Source organism: Ovis canadensis, chromosome 17, assembly GCF_042477335.2.
Source record: "Ovis canadensis isolate MfBH-ARS-UI-01 breed Bighorn chromosome 17, ARS-UI_OviCan_v2, whole genome shotgun sequence".
Taxonomy (NCBI): Eukaryota; Metazoa; Chordata; class Mammalia; order Artiodactyla; family Bovidae; genus Ovis; species Ovis canadensis.
The window spans coordinates 62,268,078-62,286,011 of NC_091261.1; the positions used below are offsets into that span (position 1 = coordinate 62,268,078).

Sequence of the window (17,934 nt, forward strand, 5' to 3'; positions counted from 1 at the left end):
GGTTAAGTCACTTGCCAAAGGCCACACAGCAAATTCATGTAGAGCCAGGATTTGAGCCCAGACAATCTAGCTGGATGTGCTGAACCACTATCCTGTATGGTCTCTCTGGTTATTATATTTGTCCTTGTATATTTCTGCATTGTTTCAGTCTCTCTAAAAATGTTGTTTGGGGGACTGTGGAAAAAGAACAACAAATGGCAGCTCAGTGCTGGTGTGACCTCAGAGTACAGTGGATTTCATCAGATTTATGTTTCAAATAAAAACCCCAGCAGTGTTCCACAATCTTGGACTTCCAAGTTGAACCCAGCTGTGTAGCAGACTCAGATGAGCTGCAATTACAGAGCTTATGGGGACACTCCCACGGGAGCCCCTGGGGGCCGACCTTGATCATGTGCTCCTGGACACAGAGCGGGTCGCTGTTCCCCAGGATACTGAGCAGCTCGTCGTCGGAAATGAAGAAGAACCTGGGGAAGGCATTCCTCTTGGAATCTAAGTAGTCGTTCAGGCTCTTCTGGCACTTCTCCAGGCCCTCGCTGATGTTCTGCAGGTCACTGAGGCGGTTGGGGGCCTCACAGCATCTCTTGATCACAGGGTCTTTCAAAGTCTCGCCCATGATCTGGAGAAAGTCAAGAGGACAACTGTCAATACGGATGGACCTAGAGAGTGTCATACTGAGTGAAGTAAGTCAGACAGAGAAGGGGAATATCATATGACATCCCTTATATGTGGAATCTAAAAAGAAATGATACAGATATATTATGCGTGCATGCAAAGTTGCCTCAGTCATGCCCGAACTCTTTGCGACCCCATGAACTATAGCCTACCAGGCTCCTCTTTCCTTGTGGATTCTCCAGGCAAGAATGCCAGAGTAGGTTGCCATTTCCTTCTCCAGGGGAATCTTACCGATCTAGGGATCAAACTTGGGTCTCTTATGTCTCCTGCACGGACAGATAGGTTCTTTACCACCTGGGAAGCCCCAAACATGAGCTGGCTGCTCATACTAGAGAATACAACAGCATCACTGAGCAGCAAAGCACCTGGGCTTTGAGGTCAGGTGGGCTGGGTGACAATCCTTACCCCACTAACTACTAGCAGCAGTGCCCACTGGTACCACCCTTTCTGGAAAGGACTTTAAGATGACCATAGTCTTTCATGGGTAATTTACTTAATAATAAGATGTTAATCCTAAAAATGGAAAAAAACTTCAGACAAATTATTTTTGAATGCAAAGAGTTTCACTTCAAACAAGATGTCCAGTTACTAGACAATAAATCAACTAAACTAATGTCAGTCACTGAGACATTATATAAAGTCACTGAAATGTTTTATCAGACGATTTCATAATACAAACTATGTTTCTCACAATATGAAGAGAAAATTATAAGATGAAATTATACAAAATATCGGGCTTCTCAGGTGGCTCATGGTAAAGACTCCACCTACCAGGGCAGAAGCCAGAGGAGACATGGGTTCGATCCCTGGTTTGGGAAGATCCCCTGGAGGAGGAAATGGCAACCCATTCCAGGTATTCTTGCCAGGATAATCCCATGGACAGAGGAGCCTGGCAGGCTGCAGTCCATGGGGTCACAAAGATTCGGATACAACTGAGAGACCGAGTATGCACACACACATACAAAATATCATTACAGTTGTGTTCTTAAACCCATATACATAGAAAAATATTACATATTAAAGATGATGAAACTATGGAAGACATCTTTTCCTTCTCTTCTACACTTCCCCAAGGTTTTTAAATAACTACTACTTTTATGATAAAAAGTAAAAATAAAAAAGTTGTAGTGCCTTATGCTGGTGGCTTCCGATCAAACAGAAATTCTTACTGAAGAGATTAAATTCACATACAATGACAGAAAAAATTCAGAAGCTACAAATAGGCCAAATACTACATGTAAATACATAAGTGAAAGTATCTCCGATTACTGTCCATCTTTCAAGACTAAAATAAAAGCCAGTCACTTGCCCTTTTAAATACTCTGTCAATGTTATCAAACTTCTTTGCTTCATCTGGAAGTTGTGATCTGATATCTCCACCAATAAAGATGCTTTCCAGATACATCCATTTTCTCTGAACCAACATCCAAATCTGTAAATGCACAACATTATCATCTACACAGGTTCCCAGGTGCCTCAAGGTGTGTATGGCAAAATCCCACCCTAACACGGGACAGATTTAAATCAATTCAGGTCAAAAGAATTTCCATGCAAGAGGGCAGAGTAAGTGCATATGATGCTTTAGTTGCCAAGTTGTGTGTGCAGCAACAAAGACCCAGCACAACCATAAATAAATAAATAATTTTTTAAAGAGAAAGCAAATGAAGGAAGCCCATGCCTGACCACACTCTTAGCCAGTGAACCAGGCCTGGCTTCATCCCACCCCAAGCTTTAGGGTGTAGCTATATTAATACAAGGTGCCTGCCTGTGGTCTCAGGACAAAAACAAGGCTGTCACACAGAACTGATGAAATGAGCCTAGGTGGCTCACAGAGGTCTGGACACAAAGCAGGAAAGCCCCAAACCAACTAACGTAAGACCTGGTTGGGTGCTTCCCAACACGATGGACTAGGTTGGGAAAACTGCAGAAACACACATCAAAGTGAAATGAGCACAGGCCAAAAAAAAAAGTATGCAAGATGGACTTTAAAAAAATCAAAATCACACAGAGAAAAACCCACTACCCTGTGAAAGAGAGTCTCCTCTAAAAAGAGGAAAATTCTAGTTTGAGAAAATAAAAAATAGAAGGAAATCAGAAAAGGGTTTTAAATATATGTAAATTCTTCAGTGTGATACAGGAGATGAAAACATTCTTGCAACAAGAACAGGACAGTATTAAATAAGAACAAGGGCACATGAAAAAACACCAATGAGGAGTCCTGTTAGTTAAAAATGCATTCATTGAAATAAAAACTCAGATTCACTCCTCTAATTATGCATCCCTCCCCTCAAAATAAATCAAAGAGGATCATTAGTTTCTGAGCACAAAATTGTCTCATACAAAGTTTCTCTCTATGAATCATCTCCTTTCCATCATTTGTGTCTTTTTTCTCACCTCAATGACTTCCCCTATGAGAGAAAGCGTTTTTTCCCATTTGTGAACTGTCTGCAGGAAAGGTCCCACAAATCTGCTTCCTGAGATGCTTTGCAGGTTGAAAGTGTTGTCATCCAGGCACTGGATGATATCGTCAACAGACCCCAAGATGTGGCCTCGCTCCTGGGTGCCTTTGTAATACTTGACCACATTAAATTTCATATTTTCCCATGTGTCTAGGATTTCCTTCACAGCCTAGTCAGGAATATGAAAAGAATGGTTCAGGCATATGGGCTGAAAAAAACAACCCCAATCCAACAGCAGCTTCCTGAGTTTGCCATGGATCAGCTCCTCAACCCAGAGTTCTGGGTCAGTGTTCCAGATAAGCTGGCAATTCTAGTTGTCAGTTACCCAGTACTTGCTCTGTGCCAGGTAAGCACATGCTATATACCATCTCCTTTAGTCCTCAAAGCACCCCAGCGAGGGTGGGATTATTATTCCCCACACTTTAGCAGAGGTGGGAACTGGGGCAAGAGAAGGGTCGACTTGCCATGCTCACTCAGCAGAATGCCAGAGCCAGGGTCTAAATTCTGTAATTGGCCTCCAATCTGCATGCTCATGAGATCCTGCCTCTGTGTTTACTGTTTAGCAAGAAGATCAAATTACAAAAAATATGTCTATTTTTCATGGCATATTCAAAAACCACCTGTCGATAATTATATGTATATATACACAGATGTGTGCACATATGTGCCTGTGTGCATATGTATCTGTCTGTGTACATATGTATATGTGTGTGTACATATGTACATGCATGTGTGTGCATGTATGAGTGATATATTAGTATTTATGTACACCTATATGTGTGCATATGTGAGAGCATGTATGTATATGGGCATAGTACTCATGTACATGTTGGTGTGTATATGTGTATTTTTATATCTCTGTAGTGTGTGTGTGTGGATATATGTTTATGTTCCAGCACAAGCTGGAATCAAGATTGCTGGGAGAAATATCAATAACCTCAGATATGCAGATGACACCACCCTTATGGCAGAAAGTGAAGAGGAACTAACGAGCCTCTTGATGAAAGCGAAAGAGGAGAGTAAAAAAGTTGGCTTAAAGCTCAACATTCAGAAAACAGAGATCATGGCATCTGGTCCCATCACTTCATGGCAAATAGATGGGGAAATAGTGGAAACAGTGTCAGAGTTTATTTTTTTGGGCTCCAAAATCACTGCAGGTGGTGACTGCAGCCATGAAATTAAAAGACACTTACTCCTTAGAAGAAAAGTTATGACCAACCTAGATAGCATATTCAAAAGCAGAGACATTACTTTGCCAACTAAGGTCCGTCTAGTCAAGGCTATGGTTTTTCCAGTGGTCATGTATGGATGTGAGAGTTGGACTGTGAAGAAAGCTGAGCACCGAAGAATTGATGCTTTTGAACTGTGGTGTTGGAGAAGACTCTTGAGAGTCCCCTGGACTGCAAGGAGATCCACCCAGTCCATTCTGAAGGAGATCAGCCCTGGGATTTCTTTGGAAGGACTGATGCTAAAGCTGAAACTCCAGTACTTTGGCCACCTCATGCAAAGAGTTGACTCATTGGAAAAGACTCTGATTGGGGGCAGGAGGAGAAGGGGACGACAGAGGATGAGATGGCTCGATGGCATCACTGACTCAATGAACGTGAGTTTGGGTGAACTCCGGGAGTTGGTGATGGACAGGGAGGCCTGGCATGCTGCGATTCATGGGGTCACAAAGAGTCAGACACAACTGAGCAACTGAAATGAACTGAACTGAACTGAGTGTGTGTGTGTGGACATATGTTTATATGTGTACATGTGTGTATATATGTGTATATGCTTTTTTTGGGCCATGCTAAACAGCATGCAGGATCTTAGTTCCCCAACCAGGGGTGGAACACGTGCCCCCTGCAGTGGAAGCTCAGAGCCCTAACCAATGGACCACAGGGAATTCCCTGCATAGTCATTTCAAAGCTTTAAAGAATGTACACTGAAATGTTAATAATTTATCTTCAGGTGGCGGAAATTATGAGTGGTTTATTTTCTCAGTTTTCTACCTTGAACACATTATTTCTTTAGTAAATAACTTGAAAGTGAAACTATAAGAACAATTAAAATATTTAACTGGGGCAGAAATTCTATTTCTAGAACAAATAATACATTCTTATTCAAACATAACAGGTATCAGAACAAACAGGTTTTTTCTTTGAATTAAAAAAAAACTCTTTTTTTTTTCCAGCCTGTTTTATAACTAAAAATAGTCCTACCTTCTCAATGGCTATCTCCTTAATGGCCGACGTCACAATCTCATTGAGAACATCCGTGTGTTTGTGAAGTTCCATAGCAAACATGTTTTCCAAGGTGAATGTCTCAGTCATTTCAAAAATCACGCCCGTTTTCTCCATAAGCTCTTTCCAATGCCTGAAGGTGCATCCACATAAAAAATCTTTACATCTACTGAGTTTAGTGATGGGTTTAATTATTCCCTCTTCAACCAAGGGCTTCACAGGTGGCTCAGACAGTAAAGAATCTGCCTGCAAGGCAGGAGTCCCGGGTTTGATCCCAGGGTTAGCAAGATTCCTGGGAGAAGGACATGGCAACCCACTCCAGCATTCTTGCCTGGAGAATTCCATGGACAGAGGAGCCTGGTGGACTATAGTCCATGTGAAAGTCGCTCAGTCATGTCCAATTCTTTGCAACCCCATGGACTATGCAGGCCATGGAATTCTCCAGGCCAGAATACTGAAGTGGGTAGCCTTTCCCTTCTCTAGGAGATCTTTCCAACCCAGGGGCTAAACCCAGGTCCCCCACATCATAGGCAGATTCTTTCCTAGCTGAACCACCAGGGAAACCCTTGGGGGTCACAAAAAAATCAGACAGACTGAGCAACTAACACTTTCACTTTTCTTTCTTCAACCACAGGATAAGTCCCATTATAATCACTTCTTGTAATGGAATTTGGAAACATGAAGACATTATTGGAATTATACGTACATCCACAGTTTTCCAAAATCCCATTCGCTGCCAGAATTAAACCCAGGAAACACCTAGAACAGTGGTCCCCAACCTTTTTGGCACCAGGGACCAATTTTGCGGAAGACCATTTTTCCATGGACTGAGGGGTGGGGAGTGGGTTATGGTTTGGAGATGATTCTCATAAAGACCCCTCACATGTGCAGTTCACAGTAGGGTTCACGCTCCTATGAGAATCTCAGGCCACTGCTGAACTGACAGGAGGTGGACCTCAGATGGTCATAAGCGCGACGGGGAGTGACTGTACATAGAGATGAAGCTTTGCTCGCTCGCCAGCTGCTCACCTACTGCTGTGCAGCGTGATTTCTATCTGGACCGGGACCAGTACTGGTCCACGGCCCAGGGATTGCGAGACCCCTAATCTAGAAGATACTTTCTCAGATGCCTCATCTTAACTACCACCTAAGAAAACACACTTTTCATCTATTGGTAACTGTTTCTGCATGGTCTCTAGACGGGTGATCCCGGCCTCTCTGGATCACTCAGCCTATTTGATACCCTGTTGTAATTTACGAGCATGCTCATGTTTGATAAATATTCAGCAATTACTAACTCTCTTCAGGTAGTGGGCTGGCAGCTGGGGGTTCAGAGTGGCTCAAAGGTAAGGCCCCTGCCCTCGGGAACACTGCTACCAACTTGGGGAGACAGGCAGTGATCGATACAACAAATCTACAAATTAAATAACCGCCAAATGTTTCAAGCATTGTGAAAAAAACACAGCACGATAAAAAAAAAGGTGGCTACGTGAAACAGAAGGAACAAGACAGACACAGCACCAAGCAGCACTGCTCTTAACCCAATCTGGCCTCCTCTGAAGGTCCACATTTGCCCACGTTTAAGGTCTGATGTATATGGAATGAATGTAATAAGGCAGCTAAACATGCCGCTGGACTGGCAGAACACTAGGTACCCAGCATAGAAGCAGTAAGCATAGAATCACTAGGTTTTGTCGTACAAAGATACGGTCAGGAAGGAGAATCCGGTTTTTCTCTCTCTCGTCCCAGGTCTAGAATGGGAGTTGATACAGAAGAATCCCTGTTGTTGATAATTTAATGGGAACTTTACATGGAAGCAATATTATTTAGAGAAATATTACTTGTATATTTCAAGCCCTGCGTTGCTGCTGAAATATTGTTCTTTGTCATCAGATCTGGGCAAAGACATATCTCAAAGTCAAAGCTCCTCCACCAACCTGTCTCTTAGAGCCTCGTGCTTCAAGTCAAGAAGTAAAGGAATTGAATCTTTGAATGCCTTCATTTTCGATTCCAAGTGGTAGGCCACCGATAAATTTCGGACCTGACGGGGCAGCTTTCTGAGAGACCTGAGAAAACTTTCAATTCCATCCTGGAGAAACTGAACATTCAGGTTGATCCAGAGTGTCTGAGACCATTCTTCCTTCGCAATCTGGAAGTGAACAAGAAATAGTCCCATCAACAAGACTGGTCTGGAAACTCGAAGGTGGTTAGAAGGGAGAGCACATTCTTAACCCTTAGGCATGCTCGCTTCTCTCCAAATATTAACATCCATTTCCCCACAACAGGAGGCTTGCCTGGTGGCTCAGTGGTAAAGAATCCACCTGTCAATGCAGGAGATGCAGGTTCAATCCATGGGTGGGAAAGATCCCCTGGAGAAGGAAATGGCAACCCTCTCTAGTATTCTTGCCTGGGAAATCCCATGGACAGGGGAACCTGATGGGCTGTAGACCCCACGGGGTCACAAAGAATCAGACACCACTGAGCAACTAAACAACAACACTGATCCCACAACAACCTCAAATTCACAAAGGAAAGATTAATGCTAAGGTTCTCAAACACAAACAAAAGCATTCCAACTTTTTTAATCCTTCACAAAAGGCTTAAAAATAAGGCTTACACAAAATTTTAAAAGGCTTACACAAAAATATGGCTGTATCTGAGAATGTGTGGGATCCAAAAACATGCCTTTCTTTCTTTCAGGGAAAACAGAAAAGCAGCATGTCAGAAATCAGCGTTTTTAACTCAGGTAATCACGGGGGCCTTAACATATGCACTTCATTCAAGCGCTGTCCTTTTCTGACAAAAGAAGCTAAGGTTACAAAATACCAGCAACTTAGATACTCCTGCTTAGTTATCATAAAGAAAAGACTTTGTGCTGTAGCTCCCTGAGGTTGAATGTAAAAAGTACTGTCTTACGTACAGTTTACCATCTTGGGTGGTTGGCATTTGCAACCTGTGACATCCAGGCTTGGCAGAGTTGCTCAAATCATGAAACATATTTAACAGGAAATTATGTCAGTTCATGTAATATGTGTCTGGTGATTTCTTTTTTTAATTTTTCTGGGCGTACAGTTACTTTCTGATGTATATGTCATGTTATACTTGTGTGTTAGTCGTGTTGTTTAGTTTTGTTAATTTCCACTGTACAGTAAAGCGAATCAGCTATATATATATATACACATATGTCCCCTCTTTTATGGATTTCTTTCCCATTTAGTCACCACAGAGGACTGAGTAGAGTTCCCTGCGCTGCACCATACATTCCCATTCGTCTTCTGATTTATACATAGCATCACCAGTGTATACACGTCAGTCCCAGTCTCCCAATTCACCCCACACTCCTCCTTTCCCTCTTGAGTCCCTGCGTTCCTTCTCTGGAGACACTAGAGAAAGCCTGTGCGCAGCAACAAAGACTCAGGCCAGCCAAAAAATAAATAAACGAGAAAAATGTTTTAATTATTTTGACCTCACATCCCCTTCACCCACCAGTCCTCATTTCTCTGCTTCTCTTTGTAACAAGACTCACTGGAAACATCGTCTATACTTGGCGTTTCTAATGGCTTTCTCCCCATTCTCTCTGTTTTTCAGAAGCTTTATGGAGAGTTTGCAGGGGTACGATAAAGCTGCACGTATTTCAAGTGTACAGCTGACATGTGTACACATCTGTGACACCATCAGCTCCATATAGATAATGAACGTATCCATCACCATCCCCCTCAGTGGTCTCCTCCTGCCGCTCTGTAATCACCCCCTCCTGCCCCTCTCCTTCCACCCCACCCCTAGGTAACCACTGACCTGCTTTCTGCCAGGAATATGTACAGTGAAAAGCAGGACATTCATAGTGTTAGACAGCCATCACACGCCCATCAGGTTCCGGAACTCTCTCCACACCCCAGATGGAAACCTTATACCCATTAGCAGTCACCCCCCATCACCTCCTCCCAAGATCTAAAGTTTCTCTTAAATCTGCCCCAGGTTCTTAATGACTATGACCTCAAAGTCCACTGAGCCACATTCCCTCCACGGAGACCAAACCTGCGGGTGGACGCTTACCTTCAGTCCTTCATAGAGCTCGTAAATCACCTTCAGTCCGCTCATTTCCTTCTGCACTTTGAGCAGCTCTGGGTACCTCGTGATTGGAAGATCAAAAAGCTTCTCAGCATTAGCCAGCTCCTGACGGTTCTTTTCATGTTTCATCAGCTCTTTATCGAAAGTGGCTAAAAGTTCTACTCCTAATAAAAAAGTAAATAAATAAATTCATACTCAGCAGTGAAGAACTCACCTGCTAATGCAGGAGATTCGAGTTCAGTCCCTGAGTTGGGAGCATCCCCTGGAGAAGAAAATGACAACTTACTCCTGTATTCTTTCCTGGAGAATCCCATGGACAGAGGGGCCTGATGGGCTACAGTCCATGGGGTAGCGAGAGAGTCAGACATGACTTAGTGACTAGCAACAACACAGTCGATTTACAATGTTGTGTAACCTCCAGTGCATATATATCTACTCTTTTCCAGATTCTTTTCCCATATAGGTTGCCACAGAGTATTGAGTAGAGTTCTCTGCGCTATACAGTAGGTCCTTGTTGATTATCTATTGTATGTATAGTAGTGAATACAACCCCAAACTCCTAATTTCTCCCTCCCCTGACCACCTTTCCCTTTTGGTAACCATAAGTTTGTTTTCGAAGTCTGTGACTCTGTTTTGTAAATAAGTTCATTTTTAATACATACTTTTTTTGATAGATAAGAAGTGATTTGTTAGCATAGGATGCTTGTATAAAATTCACAAGCAGGCAGGCAAGTGTTGGAATACATACAATCTTAAGGTATACAAAACTGAACAAGAAATCCTGGACAATATGCAAAATTATCATATCAGCCATAAAAGCCAATTGGGAAGACAAATGTAGAGTGACCAGACTTTATCTCTCCATCATTCTAACTAAATCCGGAGGCCAGTTACTGCAAGCTCCTCCAGTGAGAAACTTCTATCTTCTAAGCATTCTTGCTCTAAGTGGTCTCAACTTGGGCTGCAGATTAGAATCCCCATGGGAGCTTTTAAAAACTTTGATGTCCAGGGCCTTCCCTGGTGGTCCAGTAGTTGAAAATCCACCTGCCAATGGAAGGGACACAGGTTCGATCCCTGGTCCAGGAAGATCCCACACTCTCCAGAGCAGCTAAGCCCATGGGCCACAACTCCTGAGCCCACAAGCTGCAACTGCTGAAGCTGGTGTACCTAGAGCCTGTGCTCCACAGCAAGAGAAGCCCCCACAATGAGAAGCCCAAGCACCACAACCAAGAGTAGCCCTCGCTCGCCATAACTAGAGAAAACTCACCTGCAGATAAAAATCAGAAAATAATAATATATAAATTTAAAAATGTTTTTAAACCTTGATGTCCAAACCACCCTTGAGATCAGTGGAACCAGACTATGTGAACCTGGTCCCCAGGGAGCAGCGATCTTTAGAGATCCTCAGAGGAACCCAGTGTACAGGCAAGCTTACAAACCACCACTCCATCCAATCTCCCCATAAAAATCTTAAGCAGAATGTCTTCAAATGCCCTAGTAAGACCAATGTGGATATGCTTACCTCTATCAAGATTTTCACCTACAGAACCAGGGCCTTCACGATAAAACCGTTTTGCAAAATCCTCTATCTGCTGTCTGTAGTTTAGTATTTCACCTCGAGTAAGCTGAGGAAAGCAGAGTTGCATTAATTGAGCCCACTGGGTATTTTTCAACATCTATATTCAGAAGGTGAAGCATTTAAAGGTACCTCGGTAAACATTCTCTTTATGCCTCCCAGAGCATGCTCCACATTCACTGAATCATTGAAAAGGTTTAACCACATGCTCTCAATATTGTCAGCCAGTTCTTTCTCTGCATCAGAAGGCTTAAAAAAAAAAAAAAAAGAACAAATAATAAATGACAAGCAGGCTTGGAACTGAAATTTCTGGTCAAGGCTACTGTCCTGGGATTTCTACATCTGGGTAACAGTAGAATAGGCCATTTGAACAGATGTTGGTTGACAAATTAGATATTTATAATCCAAATAAAAATCAGAAGAATGTAATTTTTTAAAGAGATAACATAGGTAGGTAGAGAGAGAGATAACGTAGAGAGATAAGTCATTCATAAAGTAAAACTGAGCTTCAAATCAACTTCATATGATTTGAATAAGGTTATATTGACCCATTAACACATCCAGCTGTGCTGTCAGAAGCAAAAATAAACTTCCTCTGATGAAACATAGCATCATGAGAGGCCTCTGATTCTCTTTACAACTTTTCATAAATGATGTCCAGAACTCAATCAGAAATAACAGAATGAAAAGGACATGAATGACTTGGAGGAAATCAAGAGACACAAAGACAATATCAGCAGATAGAAATGGAGCTATCTAAGATACAGAATCGTAAATGATTTTACTTAATAAAGAGAACAAAAGACAGAATTGAAAATTTTGACTTTAATTATAAAAATATAAATTTTGCACACTCTACAATTTTCCTTTTCCTTTGGAGGGCATGAGGGAACAAATTATTATTCTAAAAACATGTAAATACAGGTCAAGAATCAAGGATTTAACCTACCCTTTTAATATAAACTGGATCTCAGGATAAACTGACAGTTTTTAAGGATAAGTTCCTCTTTTATGTTTATTATTTTTTGTTGAAGTATAATTGACCTGCAATATTATGTTAGTTTCAGGTGTATACCACAAGGATTCATTATTCTATACATTACAAAGTGATCACCACTACTGTGCATTTTCTTTTTTTAAACTCATTTGTTTATTTTTGGCTGCATTGGGTCTTAGTTGAGGCAAGGGGAATCTTCCTTGCTGTGTCCAGCCTCAGTAGTTATGGGGCCCAGGCTTAGTTGCCCCAAGGCATGTGGGACCTTAGTTCCCTGACCAGGGATTGAATCTGTGTCCCCTGCATTGAAAGGCAGAGTCTTGATCACTAGACCACCAGGGAAGTCCCCACTGTGCATTTTCTGATGAGAGAATCTCTAGCTTGCAGGCAAGGCTAAGGTGCCGTTGGGTGATGAAAGCACTCAAGTGATGAAAATGTTGAAAAACAGATTTCATGAAAATGCTAGCTTATAGCAGCTATTTGTTTCTCCCTTCTACTTTGTTTTTCCAGTGGACTCCTTTTTGTGTATCATGTGATATGTGGCGTGCAAAATTTCACATATAATTTCAAGGAGATTGAAACCCTCAACCCTCAAACTCATCCATGGGCTTTCTGAAGGTCTTTGAAACCCATGTGTAACAAACTTAAAGACAACTGGACTATCATCTTCTACCAGTTTCTCTTATTGTCTTATCTCTCTCCTCCACTTTTTTCATTTTTGCAATAGCCCTTGATTTATTAAAGAAAATTAACATCGAGAAAAAAGAAAGGGGCTTCGGGGCTTCCTTGGTGACGCAGTGGTAAAGAATCCACCTGCCAATGCCGGAGACAACAGTTCAATCCCTGGTCTGGGAAGATCCCACGTGCCACAGGGCAACTAAGCCCATGCACCACAGCCAGTGAGCCTGGGAGCCACAGCTGCTGAGCCCACATGCCACAGCTGCTGAAGCCTGCAAGCCCTAGAGCCTGTGCCCTGCAACGAGACAAGCCGCCAGCACTGCAGCTGGAGAGCGGCCCCTGCTTGGCACCGCTAGGAAAAGCCCTCGCAGCAATGAAGACCCAGCACAGCCAAAAGATTAAAAAAATAAAGCGAAAAGTGAATAAAGAAAAAGGGAAAGAAATGAAGAAAAGGGGTCACTTACAAAGAGCCCATACATCGCCATGGTGCGGTACCTCTCCTGCACGTCCCGGTATCTGAGTTCCATGACTAAAGATTTACTTCGGATTTCTGCGATGGTTGCAAGAACAAACTTGAGATCCTCGAGGGTACTGGGGCTCTTCTTCAGGTTTTTGTTCAGGGACTATAAAAGAAAGTTCAAAGGGACACTAAATAAGCATAGGGGGAAAAAATACAGTGCCGAATGAAGCCCTGGCTTCCTTGAAATGAAAGCAGTTTTAGAGAAACCCTGGGGCTCTGTCCCACAACGGACAGTGCACTGGACTTTCAGAGAAGACCTGGGATCCACTACCTCTATCTCCTCATGCAGGTTATTGAGCTCCTCTCTGGCTGAGTCATTGAGGAGTCTTCCGAGTGAAACCACCCAGGACTTGGCGTTTTCCTGCACGGTGTTAGCCAGGGGTCCGAGCTGAAGGCGGATGCAATGCTCATCCTTGATCAAGAGGTGATGCATCACTTCAGTGGTGATCCTGGCGTAGAACTGCAACTTCTCATCATATGCAACACAGGGAGGCTTCTTAGCAGCAAATTTCTCCATCACAATGGCTTTGTCCAGTTTCCAGAGAGGTCGGTAGCGCTTCCATCTCTGCAGGTACTTCATAAGATTGACCAGAATCCTGTGGACGTTTTGGGGGATCATAACAGCCTGCTCAATTATCTGAGGGTTCTGAGAGATATCATTGTAAAAGCTGATGGTAACAAGTTCTTCCTCCTCTCCCTTCTGTGGGGGGCATTCTATGCAGCTGCCGTTCATCCAGCGAACAAAATGCTGACAAAATAAGAATCAGGGCAGGGCAGGGGCGGGGGGGTAGACAATCCTTTAGTTTCTATTTTGCTCCCTTTGTACATGTCGTAGTCTTCTCTGGTAGCTCAGCTGGTAAAGAATCTGACTACAATTCAGGAGACTCCAGTTCAATTCCTAGCTAAGGAAGATCCCCTGGAGAAGGGATAGGCTACCCATTCCAGTATTCATGGGCTTCCCTGGGGGCTCAGACAGTAAAGAATCTGCCCACAATGCGGGAGACCTGTGTTTGATCCCTGGGTTGGAAAGATCCCCTGGAGGAAGGCATGGCAACCCACTCTAGTATTCTTGCCTGGAGAATCTCCATGAATAAAGGAGCCTGGCAGGCTACAATCCATGGGGTCGAAAAGAGTTAGACAACGACTGAGCGACTAAGCACAGCACACAAAATAGTACCTATCATATTCAGCAGTAAGTCTTGTTAGTAAGGAACCATGGACAGTATGAACAGTTAAAATGATATGACACCAGAAGATGCGCCTCCCAGGTGAGGAAGTGTCCAAAGAAGCAACAGTTAGAACTGGACATGGAACAGCAGACTAGTTCCAAATTGGGAAAGGAGTACATCAAGGCTGTATATTGTCACTCTGTTTATTTAACTTATATGCAGAGTACATCATGCAAAATGTTGGGCTGGATGAAGCACAAGCTGGAATGAAGATTGCCCAGAGAAACAGCAATAACCCCAGATATGCAGATGATACCACCTTTATGACAGAAAGCAAAGAACTAAAGAGCCTCTTGATGAAAGTGAAAGAGGTGAAAAAGCTGGCTTAAAATTCAGCATTCAGAAAACTAAGATCATGGCATCCAGTTCCAATACTTCATGGCAAATAGATGGGGGAACAATGGATACAGTGAGAGATTTTATTTTGGGGGGTTCCAAAATCACTGCAGATGGTGACTGCAGCCATGAAGCAAAAAAAGAAGCTTGTTCATTGGAAGAAAAGCTATGACCAACTTAGACAGCATAATAAAAAGCAGAGACATCACTTTGCCAACAAAGGTCCATCTAGTCAAAGCTGTGGTTTTTCCGGTAGTCATGTATGGATGTGAGAGTTGGACCATAAAGAAAGCTGAGCACTGAAGAATTGATGCTTTTGAACTGTGGTGTTGGAGAAGACTCTCGAGAGTCCCTTGGACTACAAGGAGATCCAATCTGTCAATCCTAAAGGAAATCAGTCCTGAATATTCATTGGAAGGACTGATGCTAAAGCTGAAACTCCAATACTTTGGCCACCTGATGTGAAGAACTGACTCATTGGAAAAGACCCTGATGCTGGGAAAGATTGAAGGCAGGAAGAGAAGGGGACAATAGAGGATGAGATAGTTGTATGGCATCACTCACTTGATGGACATGAGTTTAAGCTAGCTCTGGGAGTTGGTGATGGACAGGGAAGACTGGCATGCTGCAGTCCATGGGGTCACAAAGAGTCGAACACGACTAAGCGACTGAACTGAACTGACTGAACTGTACAACTGTGCTCATTTCACACGCTAGCAAGGTTATGCTCAAAATCCTTCAAGCTAGGCTTCAGTAGTAAGTGAACCGAGAAGTTCCAGATGTACAAGGTGGGTTTAGAAAAGGCAGAGGAACCAGAGACCAAACTGCCAACATTCGTTGGATCATAGAGAAAGCAAGGGAATTTCAGAAAAACACCTACTTCTGCTTCACTGACCACTAAAGCCTTTGACTATGCAGATCACAACAAACTGTGGAAAATTCTTAAAGAGATGAGAGTACCAGATCACCTTACTTATCTCTAAAAAACCAGTATGCGGGTCAAGAAGCAACAATTAGAACCATATTGGTTCAAAACTGGGAAAGGAGTATGTTAAGGCTATATACCGTCCCCCTGCTTATTTAACTTATATGCAGAGTACATCATGTAAAATGCTGGACTGGGTGAATCACAAGCTGGAATTGCTGGGAGAAATATCAACAACCTCAGATATGCAGATGATACCTCTCTAATGGTAGAAAGTAAAGAGGAACTAAAGAGCCTCTTGATGAAGGTGAAAGATGAGAGTGACAAAGCTGGCTTGAAACTCAACATTCAAAAAACTAACATCATGGCATCTGGTCCCATCACTTCATGGCAAATAGATGGGGAAAAAGTAGAAGCAGTAACAATTTTTTTTTTCCTTGGGCTCCAAAATCACTGCAAAATCACTGCAAAAGATGAAAACCTAGGCAGAGTATTAAAAACGAAAGATATCACTTTGCCAAAAAAGGTCCAGTTAGTAAAAACTATGGTTTTTCCAGTAGGCATGTACAGATGTGAGAGTTGGACCATAAAGAAGGCTGAGCATCAAAGAACTGATGCTTTTGAACTGTGGTGCTGGAGAAGACTCTTAAGAGCCCCTCAGACTGAAAGGAGATCAAACCAGTCAATCCTAAAGGAAATCAGCCCTGAGTACTCACTGGATGCTGAAGCTGAAGCTCCAATACTTTGGCCACCTGATGGGAACAGCCAACTCATTGGAAAAGCCTCTGATGCTGGGAAGGATTGAGGGCAGGAGGAGAAGGGGGTGACAGAAGATGAGACGGTTGGATGGCATCACCAACTCAATGGACACGAGTCTGAGCAAACTCCAGAAGATAGTGAAGGACAGGGAAGCCTGGAGTGCTGCAGTCCATGGGGCTGCAAAGAGTTGGACACGACTGTGTGACTGAACAACAATTCTGTGAGCTGTCTTATAGATAATGAAACCCCACCAGGTGGGAGACGTTAACAACATGAGGACCAGACTGTAGCCGTGACACGAGCTGCTGCAATTCTGAGAACTGGCCTCAAGGAACCGGAACAAACTGACAGTGGAACTGAAGATTAACTATACTTAAAACAATCAAGATGACACTAGCCAGACCACTGATGACAATTTCAAACTGACTGTCAGAGCTGACTGTGCTGTTTCTGTATGCAGCCCCCTCCCTCTGTCCATAAAAGTTCTTTGCCCACTGGTTGTCAGTGGGGAGAGGGGTTAGGCCTTTGGACAGGTGTCCACTGTCTGCCACTCACCCCTCATCCCTATTACCAGCATCCAAAATAAAACAAACTTTGCTTTTCACCAACCTGGCCTCTTTAGCTCTTGAGAATCGAGCAGTCAGACCTGCTTTCGGTAACTCTGGGTCATGTGCTGTCCACAGCTGGTGGGCCTAACTCTCTGCAACCAGGGACCACCCGGGAAATAACACACACTTCCGCCCTTACCTTGGTCATCTCCACACAGTTTCGGACACAGTGGACACACATTTTGTCAATCTCATTTGCATTGGGATGCAGGATGATCTCTGGTGCCGTCAAGATGGTTTCCGTTTGGAACAAGGGGACGTTTCCAAGGACTAAAGAGTTAAAAGACTGCAGATTCCTAGGAGGGGTTAATAAAACAGACTCAGGACTCAGCGGAGTGAAATAGATCCAACAGCACAGAGTCCTAACCACTAGACTGCCAAAGAATTCCCCCCACACACTGTCTTTACAACATGTAATACAAAGATTAACTCACTTCAGGATGAGCTTTGTCAGGACCTCGTAGATTCTATTTTCCCAGTATTCATAGTAGGAGGCCAGCTTGGGGGCCTTGCCCGTGTTGGTGTGGATGACCAGCCCCTCAACTTTGGTCAGCAGAGGCCCAATGGCAAGATACCACCTGACCATGTGGTCCACATCCTTGGCCCTTTCTCGTTCAATGTGCTCAAAGAACTCCTTGACGCCTGTAGCAGAAGACCTCTGTTAAAGCTCTTCATGGACACGGGAAAGGACATTACTCAAAAAGCAACCCAAACATGAGCTGTATATCTCACAAATATGAAAGTAGCCTCTAATCTTGACCAAAAGCAGGAAAAAAGTCAACACCATCCAGAGCAAGACACATCCAAAGCGAAAAATACGTGACAACATGGGGTTGAATGCTGATTGTGTATGCTATGTCTTTGGGCAATCTTGCTTGCCTT

General features: G+C 43.2%; 1 protein-coding gene across 1 annotated transcript in view; it reads right to left on the reverse strand.

The window, feature by feature from the left end:
* The window catches only part of DNAH10 (dynein axonemal heavy chain 10), a 166,163-nt gene that overhangs the window by 96,991 nt on the left and 51,238 nt on the right, over positions 1 to 17,934 (reverse strand). The window contains exons 18-29 of the mRNA XM_069557673.1: positions 17,487 to 17,694; positions 17,192 to 17,348; positions 13,467 to 13,943; positions 13,140 to 13,298; positions 11,136 to 11,252; positions 10,950 to 11,052; positions 9,413 to 9,591; positions 7,297 to 7,508; positions 5,339 to 5,492; positions 3,067 to 3,300; positions 1,982 to 2,104; positions 383 to 616 (exon numbers count right to left, since the gene is read on the reverse strand). Of these exons, the coding sequence (XP_069413774.1) occupies positions 383 to 616; positions 1,982 to 2,104; positions 3,067 to 3,300; positions 5,339 to 5,492; positions 7,297 to 7,508; positions 9,413 to 9,591; positions 10,950 to 11,052; positions 11,136 to 11,252; positions 13,140 to 13,298; positions 13,467 to 13,943; positions 17,192 to 17,348; positions 17,487 to 17,694 (2,357 nt within the window). The remainder of the gene's footprint in view (positions 1 to 382; positions 617 to 1,981; positions 2,105 to 3,066; positions 3,301 to 5,338; positions 5,493 to 7,296; positions 7,509 to 9,412; positions 9,592 to 10,949; positions 11,053 to 11,135; positions 11,253 to 13,139; positions 13,299 to 13,466; positions 13,944 to 17,191; positions 17,349 to 17,486; positions 17,695 to 17,934) is intronic.